This window comes from Neovison vison, chromosome 1 (assembly GCF_020171115.1).
Source record: "Neovison vison isolate M4711 chromosome 1, ASM_NN_V1, whole genome shotgun sequence".
NCBI classification, from domain to species: domain Eukaryota; kingdom Metazoa; phylum Chordata; class Mammalia; order Carnivora; family Mustelidae; genus Neogale; species Neogale vison.
The window spans coordinates 247,011,385-247,030,223 of NC_058091.1; the positions used below are offsets into that span (position 1 = coordinate 247,011,385).

The following is an 18,839-nucleotide window of genomic DNA, read 5'->3' on the forward strand; positions in this document are numbered from 1 at the left end:
CCTTGTCCTGGTCAGAATTTCACTCACCTTTTGGCTACTCCTATATTAACTTAGGGCTGGATCTCACGACCCTGAGATGATGAACTGAGCCAAAATCAAGAGTCAGTCGCTTAATGGACTGAGCTACCCAGGTGCCCTTACTCCCATTTTTTAAACTCCCACATGAGATAAATTACAAGAATGGTGTGACCTTACTCATACATTTTAAAAGTTTCAGTGCTTCACTGTTCCCAACTTGAACATTCTAGATTCTGGTCCATGACAAAATACATGTGTTATTCCCTGAACATGTTTGCTTTGTCCTAGCCTTGTGTTTTGGTTGTGCTCTTCTATCTGCAGTTTCACCATGACATTTTCATATCATTTCTCAATGTCTTGGAACCCCACAGCAGTTTTTCTGTGGATTGTGAATAGAAGATTTGTACAGGCAGGGTTTGTTTCTTATTTATGCTAAGTTAAGCACACTCTTGGCATTCAGGGGGTAATCTAGAATTTTTTTTTTTTTTTTTTTTTTTTTTTAGTTACACTTGAAAGTTGAAACCAATATTGTTCCTCACGAAAGTGCAGAGGATCACTAGTAATTAAAGCTTGATTATATCCAGGACAAAGAAGACTTTGTAAGGCTTTAATTAAACTGCATGACCTATTGCAGAGAATATGGAAAGGACTATTCTGGATAGTATTACCATGAAGGATTAACTTTACAGCCTTCTTGCCCCGGCCAAAGAGATAGAGAGGAAACATAAGGCCTAAGTGGTACATGTAAAAGGTTGAATGAAGTACTCAAAATAGGAACGCAAAAAAGAGAAGCACTAAAAGTTAAAGGTTAATATTAGGCTTAATATATTTCTCTAAACTTGAAAATGTGGTTTTTGTAAGTTTGTGTAACTTTTCATTCCAACCTGTAGTTCCCCTCATTCTTTATCTTGATGCAAACAGGAAAAGGATATCCTCTGGTGCTTTATTTGGGGAAGGCAGAGTCATCAGAAAAATCACCTCAGACTGTCTGCCTCACCAAATTATAGTTACACATAAATGCAGAGATACATTATACTGCAGGAAAGGAAAAACACAAGTTTAATGAACTTGCCTTATTAACTACTTCACCAAAATACCTTTTTTCCCCACCCCGAACTTAATTTATTATAATCTTCTTGAGAGTCTGCTGTAATCCAAGTTCTGGGATAAAGTAATTAAAAGACCAGGAATGATCTTCTTAACAAATGTAACATATCTGTTGATCTACATTTTTTTTTTCTTTTTTTTGTAACAACAGTTGATGTTATCTTATTAGTCTCTCAGACTCTTAAATTTTCTTTATGGCCTTACTCTTCTTTGCTTCAATTGGGGTACTTTTTATTGCCGCCCTTCACATTTTCTCTTATTGCTTACATTTTTTTACTTAGATTTCCCATTTTCACTCTGCTTATGTTTGTGTTTTCTTTTAAATCTTAGAACTTACTTATAGCATTGGGAGTTCATGTCTCCTAATTGCATTCTTTCATTCCTGGGTCTCTTTATATTGATTGATTTTTCTCTGGTTATGTATCATATTTCCCTCTTTCATCTATCTATTAAGTTTTTATTGTATGCTGGACATTGTGAATACTACACTAAAAAAAGAAATTCTTATCCAGTTGTTAGAGAATTAAACTCTGCCAACAAACTGCATCCTCAGAAATATCATGCAGTGGGGCGCCTGTGTGGCTCAGTGGGTTAAGCCTCTGCCTTCGGCTCAGGTCATGATCTCAGGTTCCCGGGATCGAGCCCCGCATCGGGCTCTCTGCTCGGCAGGGAGCCTGCTTCCCCCCACATCTCTCTCTGCCTGCCTCTCTGCCTACTTGTGATCTCTCTCTCTCTCTCTCCCTCTGTCTGTCAAATAAATAAATAAAAATCTTTAAAAAAAAAAAAAAAAAAGAAGAAATATCATGCAGTGACTTCTCGTCTTGATGGTTGTTATATCTACCTTCACCTTCAAAGACCTGACTTGTCTTTGCTAAGTCAAGGAATTAGACTTTGGATTCTACATAGCTTGTTTTATTTACTTATTTTTTAATTACAAAGTCCTTTTTAAATTCCTAGCATGTTTTTGGCTACTCTTTCTTCACTATTTTTAATTCTTATTTTGCCACCTTACACATCTTGTATACTTTTAACATTTTAATAGTTTAATATGTTCCCTTAAATGATATTCATCCGTTTTCTTTTTATTGTTCTTTGACAAAAGTACAGTTAAAGAAGATATTTATAAGGATAGACTATAGTCTTTCCTTTGCAGATTTCCTTAAAAGATCCTAGGATGCCTGGGTGGCCCAGCCCTTAAGCGTCTCCCTGAGGTCATGATCCCAAGGTCCTGAGTTCGAGCCCTGTGTCAGGCTCCCCACTCAGTGGGGATCCAACTTCTCCCTCTTCCTCTGCCTGCTGCTCCTCCTTCTTGTACTCTCTCTCTGTCAAATGAATAAATAAAACCTTAAAAAAAGAAAAAGATTTCTAAAAGAATTCCTTTAGTACCCTCTCACAATCCCTACCCATGATTTCCATTCTCTCTAAAGAATTTTCCTCTTAAGTGTCTTCACTTCTCACACAGATGACAATAAGCCTTGCCTGTTGTCCTCATAACTGACTTGAATCTTGCTTATTTTTGCTGTGAGCCATCTTTTTATCAGATACAATCTAAAAGGTTTGGAGACTGTTGAAATAGTCTGGGTCATGGTATGAAAACTTGAAATCATGTTGAAGACATTGGTTTAAGAACCCACATATGTAAAATAGATTGTCCTTAAATTTTTGATAAAGTGGAAAAAGGCTACTCTGGGGGTGAGCTTCTCTATTCTGAAAAATTAAACTATAGAGGAAGTTGCAGAGAGTATTGCTTTTTTGTTTTTAACACTAGTTTCTTGGATTAAAATCCATGTATGTAAATAAATGAGGTTTTTGAAAGTCATTTTAGTCTGTGTACATTTAAACATAAGCTATTCTTTTAAAAGAAGAAATAATAACCTGCTATAACAAGTTTGTGGTTCTAAGGATGTATTACTCAGAAGTGACGCCACTTAAACCCTAAAGTTCTGTGGCCAGAAAGCAAATGCAATTTTAGCCTCAAGGAACCTAGTTGCTTGCAGGTGTGTGCCCCTGTCTTCCTTATTTGTGTAGTCCTCTGGCACCTTGGAGCTTACTTCAGTATGTCCCAATTATTTATTATTTCATTATTTTCTATTATTGACATTTAAATTTGTAGTTTCTGAAAAATCTGCTAGTTCCTTTACAGATAGATGAGACCAATGTATTTCCAAAGTTGAGGTTGCAAGTATAAGCTTATTTTAGACATTGGCTATAATAATCTCAGCTCTTCTTTAAACAGTTAGATTCAACAGAAAGGTATTGGGGTGTTATGATTATGTTTTCATTACTTCACAATTGGTCTGTTTCAGTCCTTTTCATTTTTACACTTTTTTTCTTAATTTACATGGTTGCCTACCTTACTGAACTCTAAATCTTTGTGGTGAAAGAATATCTTATTTGCAACATCCAGCACAGACTAATAGATATTCATAAAATGAATGTTGCTAAACTGTCTCCTGCACTTCATGTTTTAGGAGCTGTTACACTTCTAAAAAATAAATGTGTTATTTGGAAACCCGGTATTAATCCAGGTGTTTACATCTCTTGACCATTTTGTGAACTTACTGGCTCAGATTTATCATCTGGATGTCACCATGAGCCTGTATTTTGGGGCAGAGAGAAGCCTTTTATAAATACTGTTTTGTTTCTGATAGAACATAGTGTTGGCTGTCTTTTTGTAGTGTTAGGAAGGAGTAGTTTTGATTAATTCAGGCTGTGTCATACAATTTTTATAACATAATCGATCAAGATTTCTTTTTGTAGGCTACGGAAAGTGAAGTAGGAGATGTAGATTTAACACGTCTTCCAGAAGGACCTGTTGATTCTGAAGATGAAGAAGAGGAAGATGAAGAGATTGATCGAACAGATCCACTGCAGGGACGAGATCTTGTTCGAGAATGTCTTGAGAAAGAACCTGCAGACAAAACTGATGATGATATTGGTAAAAAAATATATATATCTGTTCACAATAAGAATTTTAGTTTAATTTATATATAGTTAACCTCTTGCTGCATAACAAAATACCTGAAGCTTAGTGGCTTAAAATAACATGTTTATTTTCTCATAGCTTATTTGGGTCAAGGATTCACGAGCACCCGAGCCGAGTGGTTCTGGCTCAGTTTCTCATGAAGTTTTAGTTAGAATGTGAGCAGGAGTTACAGTTATCTGAGGCTTTATTGGGCTGAGCTAGAGGATATGTTTCCAAGATGGCTACTCATATGGCTTTTAGTAGAAGACCTCAGTTCCTGCTTTGTGGGCCTTTCCATAGGCTCTTTAATAATCTCACAACATGGCAGTTGGTTCCCCCAAATCAAGTAATCCAAGGGAGAGTAAGGCAGATGCCACATTATCTTTTATGATTTGGTCTCAGGAGTGTCACACAGAATAACCGTGATATAATGTGGGAGGGAATTGTACAGGATCATGAATAACGAGATTTGGAGCCATTTTGGAGGCTAGGTACCCCAATTTGAGGGTTTGGAAGATACAGCTATTGGTATACTGTTGACCAAATAACAGTTGTCCTTTATAGGGAAAGTTCATCTTTAACTGACTGCACAGCTTGCATAGGGTTGCACATGAAACAGTCGGGGGAAGGGGACGCCTGCTTAGCCAGGTAGATCATCTGAATCAACACTGGTGATTACTGGGGTGATAGATGTCACAAACAGATAGCCCTCATATTCTGGCTGCTCTCAGTTATAAAACAAAAGCTTGACTACAGTAAAGTAGTTTCCCTCTTCATGTCCATAAGATATTTACTATCTAATACAACAGTGTCTGATGTCTTTTTTTTTTTTTTAAGATTTTATTTATTTGACAGGTAGAGATCACAAGTAGGCAGAGAGGCAGGCAGAGAGAGAGGGAGGGAAGCAGGCTCCTCACCGAGCAGAGAGCCCGATGTGGGGCTCGATCCCAGGACCCCAAGATCATGACCTGAGCCGAAGGCAGCGGCCTAACCCACTGAGCCACCCAGGCGCCCCTGATGTCTAACTTTTTAAAAATTTCCCAGATATTATCAAAAGTCATCTTTTTACTTGTCTAGCTTGAGGGGAAGAAAAAATAAATTTTGTGTGTGTGTGTGTGTGTGTGTGTGTGTAATTTTTTGATCAAAGTTTATGAATTTTCCCTTTTTCTATTTCTTACAGAACTCATCACTTTGGGGAGGTTGACTAATACTAAAGATGCTAATGTTTTCTTTAAGAACAGGATTACTTAGTGTCATTATATATTGTTATGATTCAATTAAGATTTTATCCTAGATTTCCCTTTCATAATAGCCATATAGCCGTCATTCAAATCAGAAGATGCTACTACCAAAAATCATAATCTCTGTGAGTCAAGATGAGTATATTTGAACATTTCTTGCCATTCTAATGACATAATACAGTTCATTAACTTAGATTTTAGACTCATGAATAGTATCAGGACAGAAACTGAAAGTGCATTTTTTTTTTAAGATTTTATCTATTTATTTGACAGAGATCACAAGTAGGCGGAGAGGCAGGCAGAGAGAGAGGAGGAAGCAGGTTCCCTGCTGAGCAGAGAGCCCGATGCGGGGCTCGATCCCAGGACCCTGGGATCACGACCTGAGCTGAAGTCAGAGGCTTAACCCACTGGGCTGCCCAGGCACCCCTGAAAGTGCATTTTTAATGATAAAGAGTTGTATACTGTGTTCTTTTCACAGTTTTTTAAAAATTGAAATATAATTATGTCCCAGTTATCTGGGTAGATAGGACCTTAGAGTTAATTCTTTTACATCTCTTAGCTGACTGCTTGTATATGTGTTTCTCCCTTAATATTTATTTTATTACTCATGTATCTGTACCAGTAATGTTGGCCTAAGGCAGGCAGTCATAAACATTAGTTGGTTATAAAGAGTTACCTTGCAGCTGATTCAACAGTTGGGAATTAGAATTCAAATTTTTTACCCTTCATTGCTTAATTGTTGAAATTTATTTTTTTTAACTCTATTCCAGTAAGAACTAGACAAAAGACTTTTTTGCTAATCTGTTAGATGGAAAGATGTCACTAACTTAACTACCATGGAATGATAGAGTAGGAAAATTAGCCTTGTTTCAGTCTCTGGGTTTCTGGTACTCTCTGGAGGTTGTGAATTCTTGGTATCTTCCAATATGCCTATTTTTGTGTGTGTGATTCTGAAATATCTATTAAATCATTGTGTGTGTGTGTGTGTGTGCGTGCGTGCGTTTCTTTAACCAGCAGTCGTCATGTACCTTGTTTGCTCAGTGTTAGCAACATAAATTCATAGGTTGATTAGGAAATTGGGTATTCAGTTCTAGATTTTATTGGATCTTTAAAGTGTAACCTTTAATGGTGTCTATACCAAAATTGCCTTTTTTTTTTTTTGATAGAACAATTAATGGAGTTTATGCACCAGCTCCCTGCTTTTGCAAACATGACCATGTCTGTAAGGAGAGAACTCTGCACAGTGATGATTTTTGAAGTGGTCGAACAGGCTGGAGCTATTATTCTTGAAGATGGGCAAGAGGTAGGGTTGCATATTAATGTTGCATATTATTTAGTGTGGCAGCTAATTTTTAGAATGATTTAATTTCCATAAACTTATGTAAATCTTTACTTTTTTTTTTATATGAATGCTGAGTTTGGGTTTGTTATAGTTTCTGAAGATGCAGGGTTTTTTTTGTTTTGTTTTTGCTTTGCTTTGTCTTAATTTTTATTTCCCAGCAGTGAACTAGTATAGAATAGATGTTCAATAAATAATGTCCATTGACCCAGATTTGTTTCTCTCAAGTTGTAATGCTTTAAAAAAAAAAATTCTGTTTGTATATTTATGTCATTATTTAAAATATTTGTTATTTACTTACTCTCCTTATCCATTTTTTATGTCATACATTAAAAGAAGTAAAATGTATTGATATCTATGCCTCCTGGTGGAGTCCTGTCAGTTGAGACATTTATGTGGTGGCAGTTCTATATTAAGAAATGTTTGGCTGGTAACTTTGTGTGGGTAAAGGGAAGATGCAGAGGAATTACTGCTGTTAGGAATTTCTTCAGTTTTTCTTATCAAACTGCTAAAAATTAATGCTGACATATCAGCCAATGAGAATTGTCATATACTGCTAAAAGGACATATACTGCTAAAATAGCATTTCTGGAAAGTCATTTAGAAATTTTTAACATGGGCCTTGAAGAATTAACAGTCTATCCTGTTTCACTCATCTTGAGTGTCTTGGTTCAGTATATAATATAAAACTCAGTTATGCCAAAAGATGTTCATTGCAACATATTTATAATAAAAATTGGAAATGACTAAAATGTAATTCCGTAATCAGTGGTTAAGTAATTATTATATGCCTGCAAAAGTAATAATATGTAGGCGTTCAAGTTATTTTAAAATTTGATGGCCTCTCTTTGAAGGCAGGGGCCTTATCTTTAGCTTTATTTACATGTTTTTCCCCATATCCTAAACATCTGGCACATAGGATATACTCAAGAAAAAAGTTTCATGAACAAATGAATTTACTTTTAAGTTTTCTTAAAAGGCAAAACAGTCTGTTTCAGCAGTTTAAAGTAATATAAACCTGGAGAAACTAAACTTCTAACAACTGTATAAACAGTGGCATTTTGAAGAACTTTTCCACAAATTTTTATATTCTCTTAATTTTTCACAGTTCTGTCAGCAGAAATTTATTGTTTGACTACTTTGTGCTGGGTACTATTCTAGACACAGGGAGTGTAGTGGTGGAAAAACTAGACATAGTCCCTGTTCACAAGCAATTTTATGTTATCCACAAATTGCACAGTGAGTGAATTTAATATTTGAAATATAAAAAAAAAAACCCACGCTTTTGGAAAAATAAATTTTTTGCTACTGATTCTCCTTCAGAACTGATAATCCAGATTTCCCTTGAATCACCTTTAAACTGTTGAGACTGTAGGCTGATAAGAGGCATACTAAAGGAGAGCAAGTGGTCTTTCCCTGATACACATCGAGTTAACTTCTAGGAGCATCTTATGTTGCTATATAAGTGAAGGCAATATTTTCTTAACATTAAGAGAAATTTTCAGTACTTTGTCAACTATGCCTTAAAATTAATTCTGAATTAATTACTAGCTATCTTTTTTTTTTCTTTTGAATGTTTACCATGTCCTAGGCACTGTTCTAAGCACTCAGTATGTATCTTAGTATGTTTAAACTCATTAAGACAAAGGTCCTATGATAGGTATTCTTGTTAAGCCCACTTAGAAATCAGTAGATTGGGGCACTGAGAGGTTAAATAACGTGCTCAGGGTCACTCACCCAATTAGTGGCAGGGTCTGGATGCAGATTTCAGCAGCTTATAGTTTTAACCATTGCATCATTTTACTCTGATTTTCTCGTTTGGTCAATTATGAAAGTCCTTCTGATGTCATTTCATGACTAAAAGAAGAAAGAATAAAATAAACTTTATTAGTTTGCATAGACAGGCATAGGATGTTTTCTGACAGAGTATAAAGTAATATAACCAGCTCTTTTTCTTTTTTAAAATACAAGTTCCGTGTTCTTAAAACCTGTCTTTTTCTCTGTAGCTTGACTCATGGTATGTTATTTTAAACGGCACTGTAGAAATCACTCATCCAGATGGAAAAGTTGAAAATCTCTTTATGGGAAATAGTTTTGGAATTACTCCCACTCTGGATAAGCAGTACATGCATGGAGTTGTTAGAACTAAAGTAGATGATTGTCAGGTAAGTTTATCTCTTTGCTCTTGTATTCTTGGTTATTGATTTAAAATGGCCGAGCCTGTTTTTTCTTCAAATGGCTTGATTTGAAAATTGGGAGTTTTCAGAAGCTCACAGTTAATAAAACAAAACTAAATTTTATGTCTGATTCAAACATTTGTGGAATTAAACAAAGTACAAATTTTTAGAAGAGATTACATGAAATGTTGGTTTGTTAAATCTCTATTGGGTAATAGCCAGCTTAGTCCTTTTTTTTTTAAATAAAGGAAAAAAAATAGGAACTTCTAAGTTCTGTTTGTTTCTAACTTACTCCTGCTTCATGTTTTCTTTGCTTAGTGTCCGTTTTGAGAGAAGTAGATGCTCACTTCTCCTTTTAGAGCAGAATTCAAAAGGATTTAACCTCTTGTGTCTTTGTACGTGAATTATTTATTTCACCTTGATTTTTGTTAAGGGTTAAAGGGATTGTATAAAAAAGAACTGATGCCACTCGATTTCTTACCTTTGTGTTCGGCCTTGGTGCACAGTGATGTATTTATGTACTACAGGTTCATTAACTGTCCCCATGTTATTCTCGGACAGTTTGTCTGCATAGCCCAGCAGGATTATTGGAGAATTTTAAATCATGTGGAGAAGAATACCCATAAAGTTGAGGAAGAGGGAGAAATTGTTATGGTACATGAGCATCGTGAACTAGATCGGAGTGGAACCAGGAAAGGACACATTGTAATCAAGGTGGGTGTTTTTATTTATTATTCTAGTTACTGATAGAATAAAACTTTCTTATTTATAAGGCTTTGAACCACTTTTTGTGCAGTGCAAGATAATTGTGTTAATTCTGTTCTTTTCCTTTTTTCTACATTGGTTTTTACACATTTTAATAAGCATGACATTGGCATTTAATATTAGTATGGGTAGGATATTATTTTAGAATGCAATGATTAAAGTATTCTTTTCAAATTTATTTTATGATACATTGATAATGGGAGTTGATGTCATCAAACACAGCAATAAGTCAGTCAGAGAAAAAAATACCATGTGGTTTCACTCCTGTATGAATTTAAGAAAGAAAACAAATGGACATTGGGTGGGATGGAAACCAAGAAACAGACTCTTAAATGTAGAGAACAAACTGAGGTTGCTACATGGAAGGTGGTAGGGGAGATGGCTTAAATGAGGAGATGGGTATTAAGGAGGGCACTTGTTGACAGTGGACACTGGGTTTTGTATATAAGTGATGAATCACTAAATTGTACACCTGAAACTAATATTACACTGTATGTGAACTAACTGAAATTTAAATAAAAACTTTTGAAACTTAAAAATAGCAGCAGTATTTAGAAACAAAACAGAAAATGAAAGGACTAGTCACAAAAGTATAAAGAATGGTAGATGAAGATGCAGAATGGTTACTGGATATTTATGGCATTGAAATAGGCATTATCTTCTCTGAACCTCAGCTTTCTTATCTGAAAATGATATGTCAAGGTTTTATTAGGGCTAAATAAGGTAAATCAAAAACCTTAGCACATTGTAGAGTCTGAATACTAATCCCCATACTGTTTTCTCTAGCTCCCTCTCCCCTACCCTTTATCTACTTGCCCCCTTGTCTCCTTCTTTCTCCTCCCCCAATACCCTGTCTCCTGGAAGATCTCTAGATTGTAATATAGAGAAATTATAGTTGAAATAGAGGAAATAAAAACATATAACCATTTCTCGGGACGCCTGGGTGGCTCAGTTGGTTAAGCAGCTGCCTTCGGCTCAGGTCATGATCTCAGCGTCCTGGGATCGAGTCCCACATCGGGCTCCTTGCTCGGCAGGGAGCCTGCTTCTCCCTCTGCCTCTGCCTGCCTCTCTGTCTGCCTGTGCTCGCTCTCTCTCCCTCTCTCTCTGACAAATAAATAAATAAAATCTTTAAAAAAAAAAAAATTAAAAAAAAAAACATATAACCATTTCTCTTTTCAACCTAGTCTTGGCTGCAAAGTAAGTAAATGTGTTATTATTCATTACAAATGCTTGAACTTATTTAATAGTGTGAAGGACTAATGTCAGATCCATTTTCCCTCAGGAGTCAGGCAATTCTGCAACATTTTTTCTTTTCCTAAACTGATAAGAATAAGCTTTGTATGTAGAAAAGATAAACATATGGGTGGATTGCACAGACTGTTTTTTTATGGGAGCTCATGTTTTTTTGACTCTCTGTTTTTAAGTCATTACAATCTTAGAGAATAGTTGCAAGAACAGTGCTGAGCTCCCTCACTGAATCCCTAACTGCATGTTGGCATTTCACTGCAGTTTCTCCACTGTCACCATCTTTCTCTGAATCATTTGAGAACAGTCTGCAAGTGCGATGCATCACTCCTGAATATTCATTGTGTATTTCCTAAAAACAACACTGTCCTACAGAAACACCATGGAACCCTTCAAATTGGGAAATAAAAATTGATACAGTACAACCATTCAGCCCACAGACCTTATTTAGATTTTCACCAACTATCTCAGCAATGGCTTTTGTCCTTTCTCATCCAGCATCTCACCAGGAACACAGTAGCATTTAGTTGTCATATGTCACTTGAGTCTGCTCTAGGAACAGTTTTTTTCTGTTCATACTCTCAGCAGTTTTAAAGAACAACCTTTTATTCTGTAGTGTCATCCTCAGTGTGGATCTTTCCAGTGTTTCCTCATGAGCAGACACAACTCATGCTTTTCTGGTAGGAATTCCACAGAAATGATGTCCTGTTCTTCTCTGTGCATTGTATTAGGGAACATGTAAAGTCAGCCTGTCCCTCCTACGGTTGGTAAAATCTGCTGTAATCATCTGGTCATGTCGATGTCTGTCAGATTTCTTCACTATCAAGTCACCACTATACCATTTGTAATTGTTAAGTGTTTGGAGGAGACATGTTTTGGCATAGTGTCTGTATGTTCTGCTAACTTCTGTCCTCCAGTCTTCCATTGACTCCTGCCTGAAATGGTGATTTTCTGTCCCTCCCAGATTTTTTTTTTTTTTTACATTTATTATCTTTTTCTCTAAGGATGAAAATTCCCTTTTCTCCCATCAGTTCAATTATACTGGCATGGATTTTTGTGTTTTACTCTCTATCGTCGTTCCAGTGGTCAAGTTGTCCCAGATTTGGCTAAGGAGACCTTCATAAGGCTGACTCCTCTATTCTTTTGATATGTCCCCATCCTTTCCTGAGAGCTTTCTTATTATCCGGCAAAACATGATGTTCAGGCTCATCTTGTACTTTTCCTGTTCCAGCTTTGGAATCAGCCATTTCTCCAGAGAGCCCTAGATCCTCCTAATGGAGAATAGCATTTAAAAACTAAGATCAGTGGAGGGGTGCTCTGGCTGGCTGAGTTGGTGGACCATGCTACTCTTGATCTTAGCTTTGTGGGTTTGAGCTTCAATTGGGTGGAGAGATTACATAAAAATAAAATCTTTTAGGGGTGCCTGGGTGGTTCATTCGGCTAAGCATCTGCTTTTGGCTCAGGTCCTGATCCCAGGATGCTAGGATCGAGCCCTAAGTCAGGCCTCCTGCTCAGTGGGTAGTCTGTTTTTCTCCCTCCTCTTGCCCCCCGCCCCCGCCAGTGGTGTCTCTCTGTCTCTGTCTCTGTCTCTCTCTCTCTGTCTCTCTCGCTCACTCAAATGAATGAATAAAATCTTCTTACAGTGATCACTACCACCACCCAAGATCTTGGCACTTAGTCTTTCATTCTACTTGGGTGTTATTTCTTTTAGAGCCTTTGATCAGACACTGTAAGGAAAGATGTATATGTATTTGCTATACTATATAGTATATTTATATTAAGTGTATATTTACAGTAAATGCATATGCACCTATAACTTTGTATGTGATTCCATCCACTTGTCATACTCAGGAGTTCATACTAGCATTCCCAGTTCCAGTGCTATACCACAGTTTTTCCTGTCTTTTCTCTTTTCATATTTGTAACTGCCTTCTCCAGGAGTGGCTCTTGTTATGCTCTCTGTATTTACTTGCTTGCTCTTTGTAACCAGTCTCTATCATGCCGGTGTCACCATTCCATTCGTCTCCTTTGCCTACCAGCTCTGCTCACCCTGTCTCCCAGAATCCCACCTTGTTGGGTACTAGTGAGCCCTTTGGTGACATGCTGCTGCTACTTTTTTTTTTTTTTTTTAAGATTTTATTTATTTGAAAGAGAGAGAGAATGAGAGAGAGAGAGAGAGTGCAAGCATGAGAATGGGGAGGGTCATAGGGAGAAGCAGACCCCCTGCCCAGCAGGGAGCCTGATGCAGGCCTGGATCCCAGGACTCCAGGATCAGAACCTGAGGCAGTTGCTTAACCAACTGAGCCACCCAGATGCTCTGGTGACATGCTTCTGCACGACTGTGGGGCTTACCTTTAAATATAGTTTTGAATATATGGCTTAGTCTCTGCAGGTATACTGCCCTAGTGATTTAGCCAGTCAGAATAATGGCCTTTCTTTAAAATGTTGATGAGTTCCTCCCCCAACTTACCAGATTTAAAGACCTCAACTCAAGATTGGCTTGTGAAAGTTAAGCCCAGCTTTGTACTATTTGACTTAAATTGTTTTAGAGGGTGGAGAAAGAACAGGAATGCACCTGAGGTTGCCTCATCCCTTAAATGTTATATGAAAAACCTTACTTTGACTTCATTCTAGAGAAATGATTTATATACCTTTCTTTAAATTCTTAGGTAACATTGTTAGTATTGATGTATTTTTACCATACAGTTATTCTCATCAGTGAAATTGGGTGAATTGAAATTTGATGTTATGGACAACAGTTGCATTTTATATTTGGTTTAGCATATGGTTTATCTCCACACTTTTGGAAAGGCTGCAAAGGTAATAAATTTTAACACTGATTCAGAAGCTTAAAGCAGAGCAGTAGATGAATGCTGTTTACATTTCTTTTTATAAATCTGGAGACAGGCAAGCAGTTAAAACTCTGAATTAATGTAAAAACTATATATAGAACTTCTGGTTCCTCTCAGAATGGTGAACTAGCATGGAGAAACTGTAGAAAAAGAAACTTCTTTTCTAGGAAGTAAGAACAGCAAAACACACTGTCTTAAACTGGTGCACTGCTCCTATAGCCTGGGGCAAAAGAGATTTGAAGATGATTAAATTTGGAGGGAAGGTTTTGTTTTGTATTGTTTTTTAAGTTTAACTTCTTCTATCTGGTGGCTTAAGATGTCATCTCCCTACCTCTACCAACTGTGGGAAAATGACAGAAAAGGCCCCAATAGGGGTAAATCACTGAATTTCAAAAGCCCTGCCAGGATGAAATGACAATTAAAACAGATAAAACTGAGTAAATGCTTTTGAGTATTTTCATTACTCTGCCTTTTCTCTTTTTCAACTTCTGGGTGCTGATGGACTGCAATCTGTAAAGGACTACCTTCTCCCACTGCTAAGTATTTTAACAGTGAAACTCTGCTTTGAGGAATTGTGTAATAGAGTGACTACAAAGGAAAGTAATCAGTAGAGTTCTTTGTTTCTTCAGCTATTTGTTTATCATCTTTTCTGTCCTTGGATTTTTAGGCAACACCTGAGCGTCTCATCATGCATTTAATAGAAGAACATTCTATTGTGGACCCAACTTATATAGAAGATTTCCTACTAACTTACAGGACATTTCTTCAAAGTCCTTTGGATGTTGGGATCAAACTATTGGAATGGTTTAAAATTGACAACTTACGGGATAAGGTTGGTTTTGTAAATATGAAGGGCATGGAAGTGATTTTAACCTATAAATTATATTCATAAAAACCTTTTACAGTTGATAAATACTTATTTTGATAACAAAATTTACTTCACCTAAAAAACATAGATCTACTTAGTTACTTTTGAGGAAAAAAGCATGTTAAAAAGTTGATATAAGCCTTTAAAGCTAAAAACTGAAATAAGCTGTGGTATAGTTATAAACTCAGAAAACATGATAGCTGCATAAGAATATTTTTGAACTTTATCAAAATGTTTGTTTCTGAAAGAGATCAGTAAAACATTTCAAACTTAATAGTTTAGAAGGAATATTCACCAAGTAAATATTTTTAGGGGAGCTTAAGATTGTTTGTAAGCCCCAAAATAGAAATATGTTGATTTTTGAATTAAAGACTTTATAATCATTTTGAAACAGTTAGTCTTTTTGACCTTAATATTTCTCTGTTGTGACTTATTTTAAATCTACATTCGAGTTTTTTTTTATTTTGGGTTTTTTTTGTTTTTTTTTTACATTAAACATTGCTAATTTAAATTATCTTACCTTATTTCATGGGATATTTGTACATCGGTAGAAAGACTAGCAATACCTCAGCAAAAAACTTGAAGTTACTTATTTTAAGAAAAATAAAAGTAGGATCATAATTTCTTGGTATGTCTTTCTGAGTTGTACCTTTTTTTTTATTATTAACATATAATGTATTATTTGTTTCAGGGGTACAGATCTGCGATTCATCAGTCTTATATAGTACATAGCAGTCACCACAACACATTCCCTCCCCAATATCCATCATCGGAGTTATATCTTTTTTTTTTTTTTTTTTAAGATTTTATTTATTTGACAGACAGAGATCACAAGTAGGCAGAGAAGCAGGCAGAGAGAGAGGAGGAAGCAGGTTCCCTGCTGAGCAGAGAGCCCGATGCGGGGCTTGATCCCAGGACTCTGGGATCATGACCTGGGCCGAAGGCAGAGGCCTCAACCCACTGAGCCACCCAGGCGGCCCCCTGAGTTACATCTTAAGAGAAATAAGTTAGATGCACCTGGACTTGGGAATTCCATTGTTAAGGAAACTAAAGTGTTTAAACCAAAGGCTTGCCTCCCCACCCCCTTTGGAGTTATATGTGGTTAACTCAGTTGCTGAGGAGATAAAGGCATGCTGAAGAATGAGCAAAACTATGAATGAAAGACAACTAGATATTCACATGCAAAAGAATGAAATTGAACCTTTACCTTATCCCATAAACAAAATTAACTCAAAATGAGTCAGGGACCCTAAATATAGGAGCTAAGACTATAAAACTCTTAAGAGGTTAAAAATCATGACCTTATTAAACTTTTTTGTATTCATATATATTGTTTAAATCTTTAACAATGATATGTGCTCTTTTTACTAAAATAAAACCTCTTCTTTTAAAACTTAAAAAAAGGGACGCCTGGGTGGCTCAGTTGGTTGGACGACTGCCTTCAGCTCAGGGCGTGATCCTGGAGTCCCGGGATCGAGTCCCACATCGGGCTCCCAGCTCCATGGGGAGTCTGCTTCGCTCTCTGACCTTCTCCTCGATCATGCTCTCTCTCACTGTCTCTCTCTCTCAAATAAATAAATAAAATTAAAAAAAAAAAAAATAAAACTTAAAAAAAAAAAAAAAAGACCTTGGATTTGGCAGTAATTTCTTAGATATGTTATCCAAAGCAGAAACAAAGGAAAAAAAATTAGATAAACTTCATCAAAATTAAAGCCTTAAAGTGAAAGAAAAGACCACATATTGAATAGGTGAAATATATTTGTAAATCTTATATCTGATAAGGGTCTAGTATCCAGAGTGTATAAAGAATCCTTATAGTTCAACAGCAAAAAGACAATGTAAAAATGGGCAAAAGACTTGAATAAACTGTTTTTCCAAAGAAGATACATAAATGACTGGCAAACACATGAAAAAGATGATCAACACCATTATTCATAGGAAAATGCAAATCAAGACCAGAGTAAGATTCTATTTCACACCTACTAGGATGGCTTTTTAAAAGGAAAGGAAGTAACAGCCATCACCAAAGATGTGGGAAAATGACATTCCCATACATTGTTGGTAGTAACATAAAATGTTACTGGTGCTCTGGAAAAAAGTTCAGCATTTCTTCAAAAGTAAAACATAGAATTACCAGATAGCCCAGCACTTCTCTTCCTAGGTATTTATCCATAAGAACTGAAAACAGGTATACAAACAGAAACTTAGGTATAGATGTTCCTAGCACTATTGACAATAGCCAAAAGGTAGAGACAACCCTCATGTCCATAAACTGATGAATGGGGAACAAAGTGTGGTATAGTCATGTAATGAAATGTCTTTGAACCATAAAAGGGAAATGCCACAACATGGATCAACCTTGCTAAGTGAAAGAAGCCAGACATGAAAGGTCACATTTTATGTGAAATATCCCACAGACATAATACAGAGAGACAAAAAAGCCTATTTTAGTGGCTGCTGGGAGAAAGAGCAGGTGAGGTGACTCCATAATCAGAATGGGGTTTCCTTTGGGGGTGATAAAAGTGTTCTGGAACTAGGTAGTGATGATAATTGCACACCATTGTGAAGGTGCTAAATGCACTGAGTTGTACACCTTAAAGTGGTTTAAATGTTGGCTTTTATGTGTATTCTACCTCAGTTTATATATAACTTAAATTACTTCCATTGTTAGGTTTGTGATTCAGTTCAGCTTCCATTAACTTTTCTGTTAATCTGTGACATGAAGTAAGCAAGTCACTTTACAACTTTGAAAAGTCACAGTATTTATAATACGGCAAGTTCAGGTGTGCTTATGTTAAGACTTATGGTTAAACACGTGCTTGACTATATAAACCCTTTTGATATGATTGCCTACCCTTAGAAGCTCACATTTTAGGATACTTTCTGGGCTATACATCCTATGTATTTCTTAGAGCTTAGCATGCAGATTTGTGGTGGTTTTTTTCCACTGAGGGTATACTCTTGGCCCTCTCTGCTTGCTTGTATCCCCCAGGAAACAGAAGGTCAAACTAAACCATGCCTCTCTATTAGGATGAACCTTTTGCATGCAGGACAGGGAGTGGGTAAAGGGATTAGCCATGAAACTCTGTTCCCCCTTGGTTTTTGGACATGCTTTTAGAATATACTCAGCAGAAAGAAAGCCTCTCATAACTGTATGCTGCCTCCTTCATGTTTCCACAGGTAACACGGATTGTGTTATTATGGGTAAATAATCATTTTAATGATTTTGAAGGTGATCCTGCTATGACTCGATTTCTGGAGGAATTTGAAAAAAATCTGGAAGATACAGTAAGACTTAAAAGAATTTATCTTCTTCAGGGTTTAGGGATTTTCCTCATTCCCAAATAACAGCAATTCACAACAACTTTTTTCTGTTTCCGTGCCTTGAATGTCTGCTCTGAGAACTTATAAATTTATATTTTAGATTCTGCTCATTTTCTGGCACTAACCCAAGCAAAAATCAGGCTTCCTTCTCATTCTTCTATTTTCATATTAAGAGAATGCTTTCTCCAGTCACCCAAGCTTATGAACTCTGGTGTTTATGTGGACTCCCTCTTTCTTTTCCTTGAATTCCCTGACCAAGATGTCCATTCATTGCTGAAGTCACCTAGGTCACTAACTGTGGCAGTACACATATTCCCTATAGCCCCTCTCTCTCCGCCATTCCTTTGTCACTCCCCATTTAAAAATGGCCTCATTTAATCATGGCTCATCTGTTGTAATAGCTAGGTAATTTTAGTTCTAGTATTTTTTTTTAGTCCATTTTGTGTGGCCAAAGATTGTTTTTAAACTATAAATGAGACGAATATTTCTCTTTTTGTCAATGAACTGAAGTATTTCCTATCAAAGTAATTCCTCGTATGTTCAGGCCCCTCACTTACATTTTAAGTCTTTTTATCTGTGCACCCTTGATTTTACCCAACCAGATTATTTTTATATTCTTTACCAGTTCTTAGGTTTAAATTCTTTCTTCTAATGTTGCTATTTGAACTCTGTACAACTTTAAAGGCCTATTTTATGTATCAGCTCTACATTAGACATTCTGAGTCTCCCTTCTGCATGTGATTTTACTTGTTCTAAATATACAACACCTAAGATAACCCCCTCAAGGTCCTTTTAACTTACACAGTAGCTATTTTTAATTCCATTTACTCTGACAGATACAGTTGAACTGCAACTGGATTTATATCCTCCAAGCAACTTGAAATTTTAGGAAGTAAATTAATAATGCAGTTCAGGTGTTAGTTTGCCTGAATTAACAT

At 36.3% G+C, this 18,839-nt stretch overlaps 1 protein-coding gene across 13 annotated transcripts in view; it reads left to right on the top strand.

Moving 5' to 3' along the window:
* The window catches only part of RAPGEF6 (Rap guanine nucleotide exchange factor 6), a 193,712-nt gene that overhangs the window by 104,204 nt on the left and 70,669 nt on the right, over positions 1 to 18,839 (top strand). For all 13 annotated transcript variants that reach the window (XM_044228140.1, XM_044228206.1, XM_044228180.1 and 10 more), the window contains 6 exons: positions 3,886 to 4,063; positions 6,498 to 6,634; positions 8,677 to 8,835; positions 9,409 to 9,561; positions 14,377 to 14,541; positions 17,758 to 17,865. In XM_044228140.1, coding sequence (XP_044084075.1) covers positions 3,886 to 4,063; positions 6,498 to 6,634; positions 8,677 to 8,835; positions 9,409 to 9,561; positions 14,377 to 14,541; positions 17,758 to 17,865 — 900 coding nt within the window. The remainder of the gene's footprint in view (positions 1 to 3,885; positions 4,064 to 6,497; positions 6,635 to 8,676; positions 8,836 to 9,408; positions 9,562 to 14,376; positions 14,542 to 17,757; positions 17,866 to 18,839) is intronic.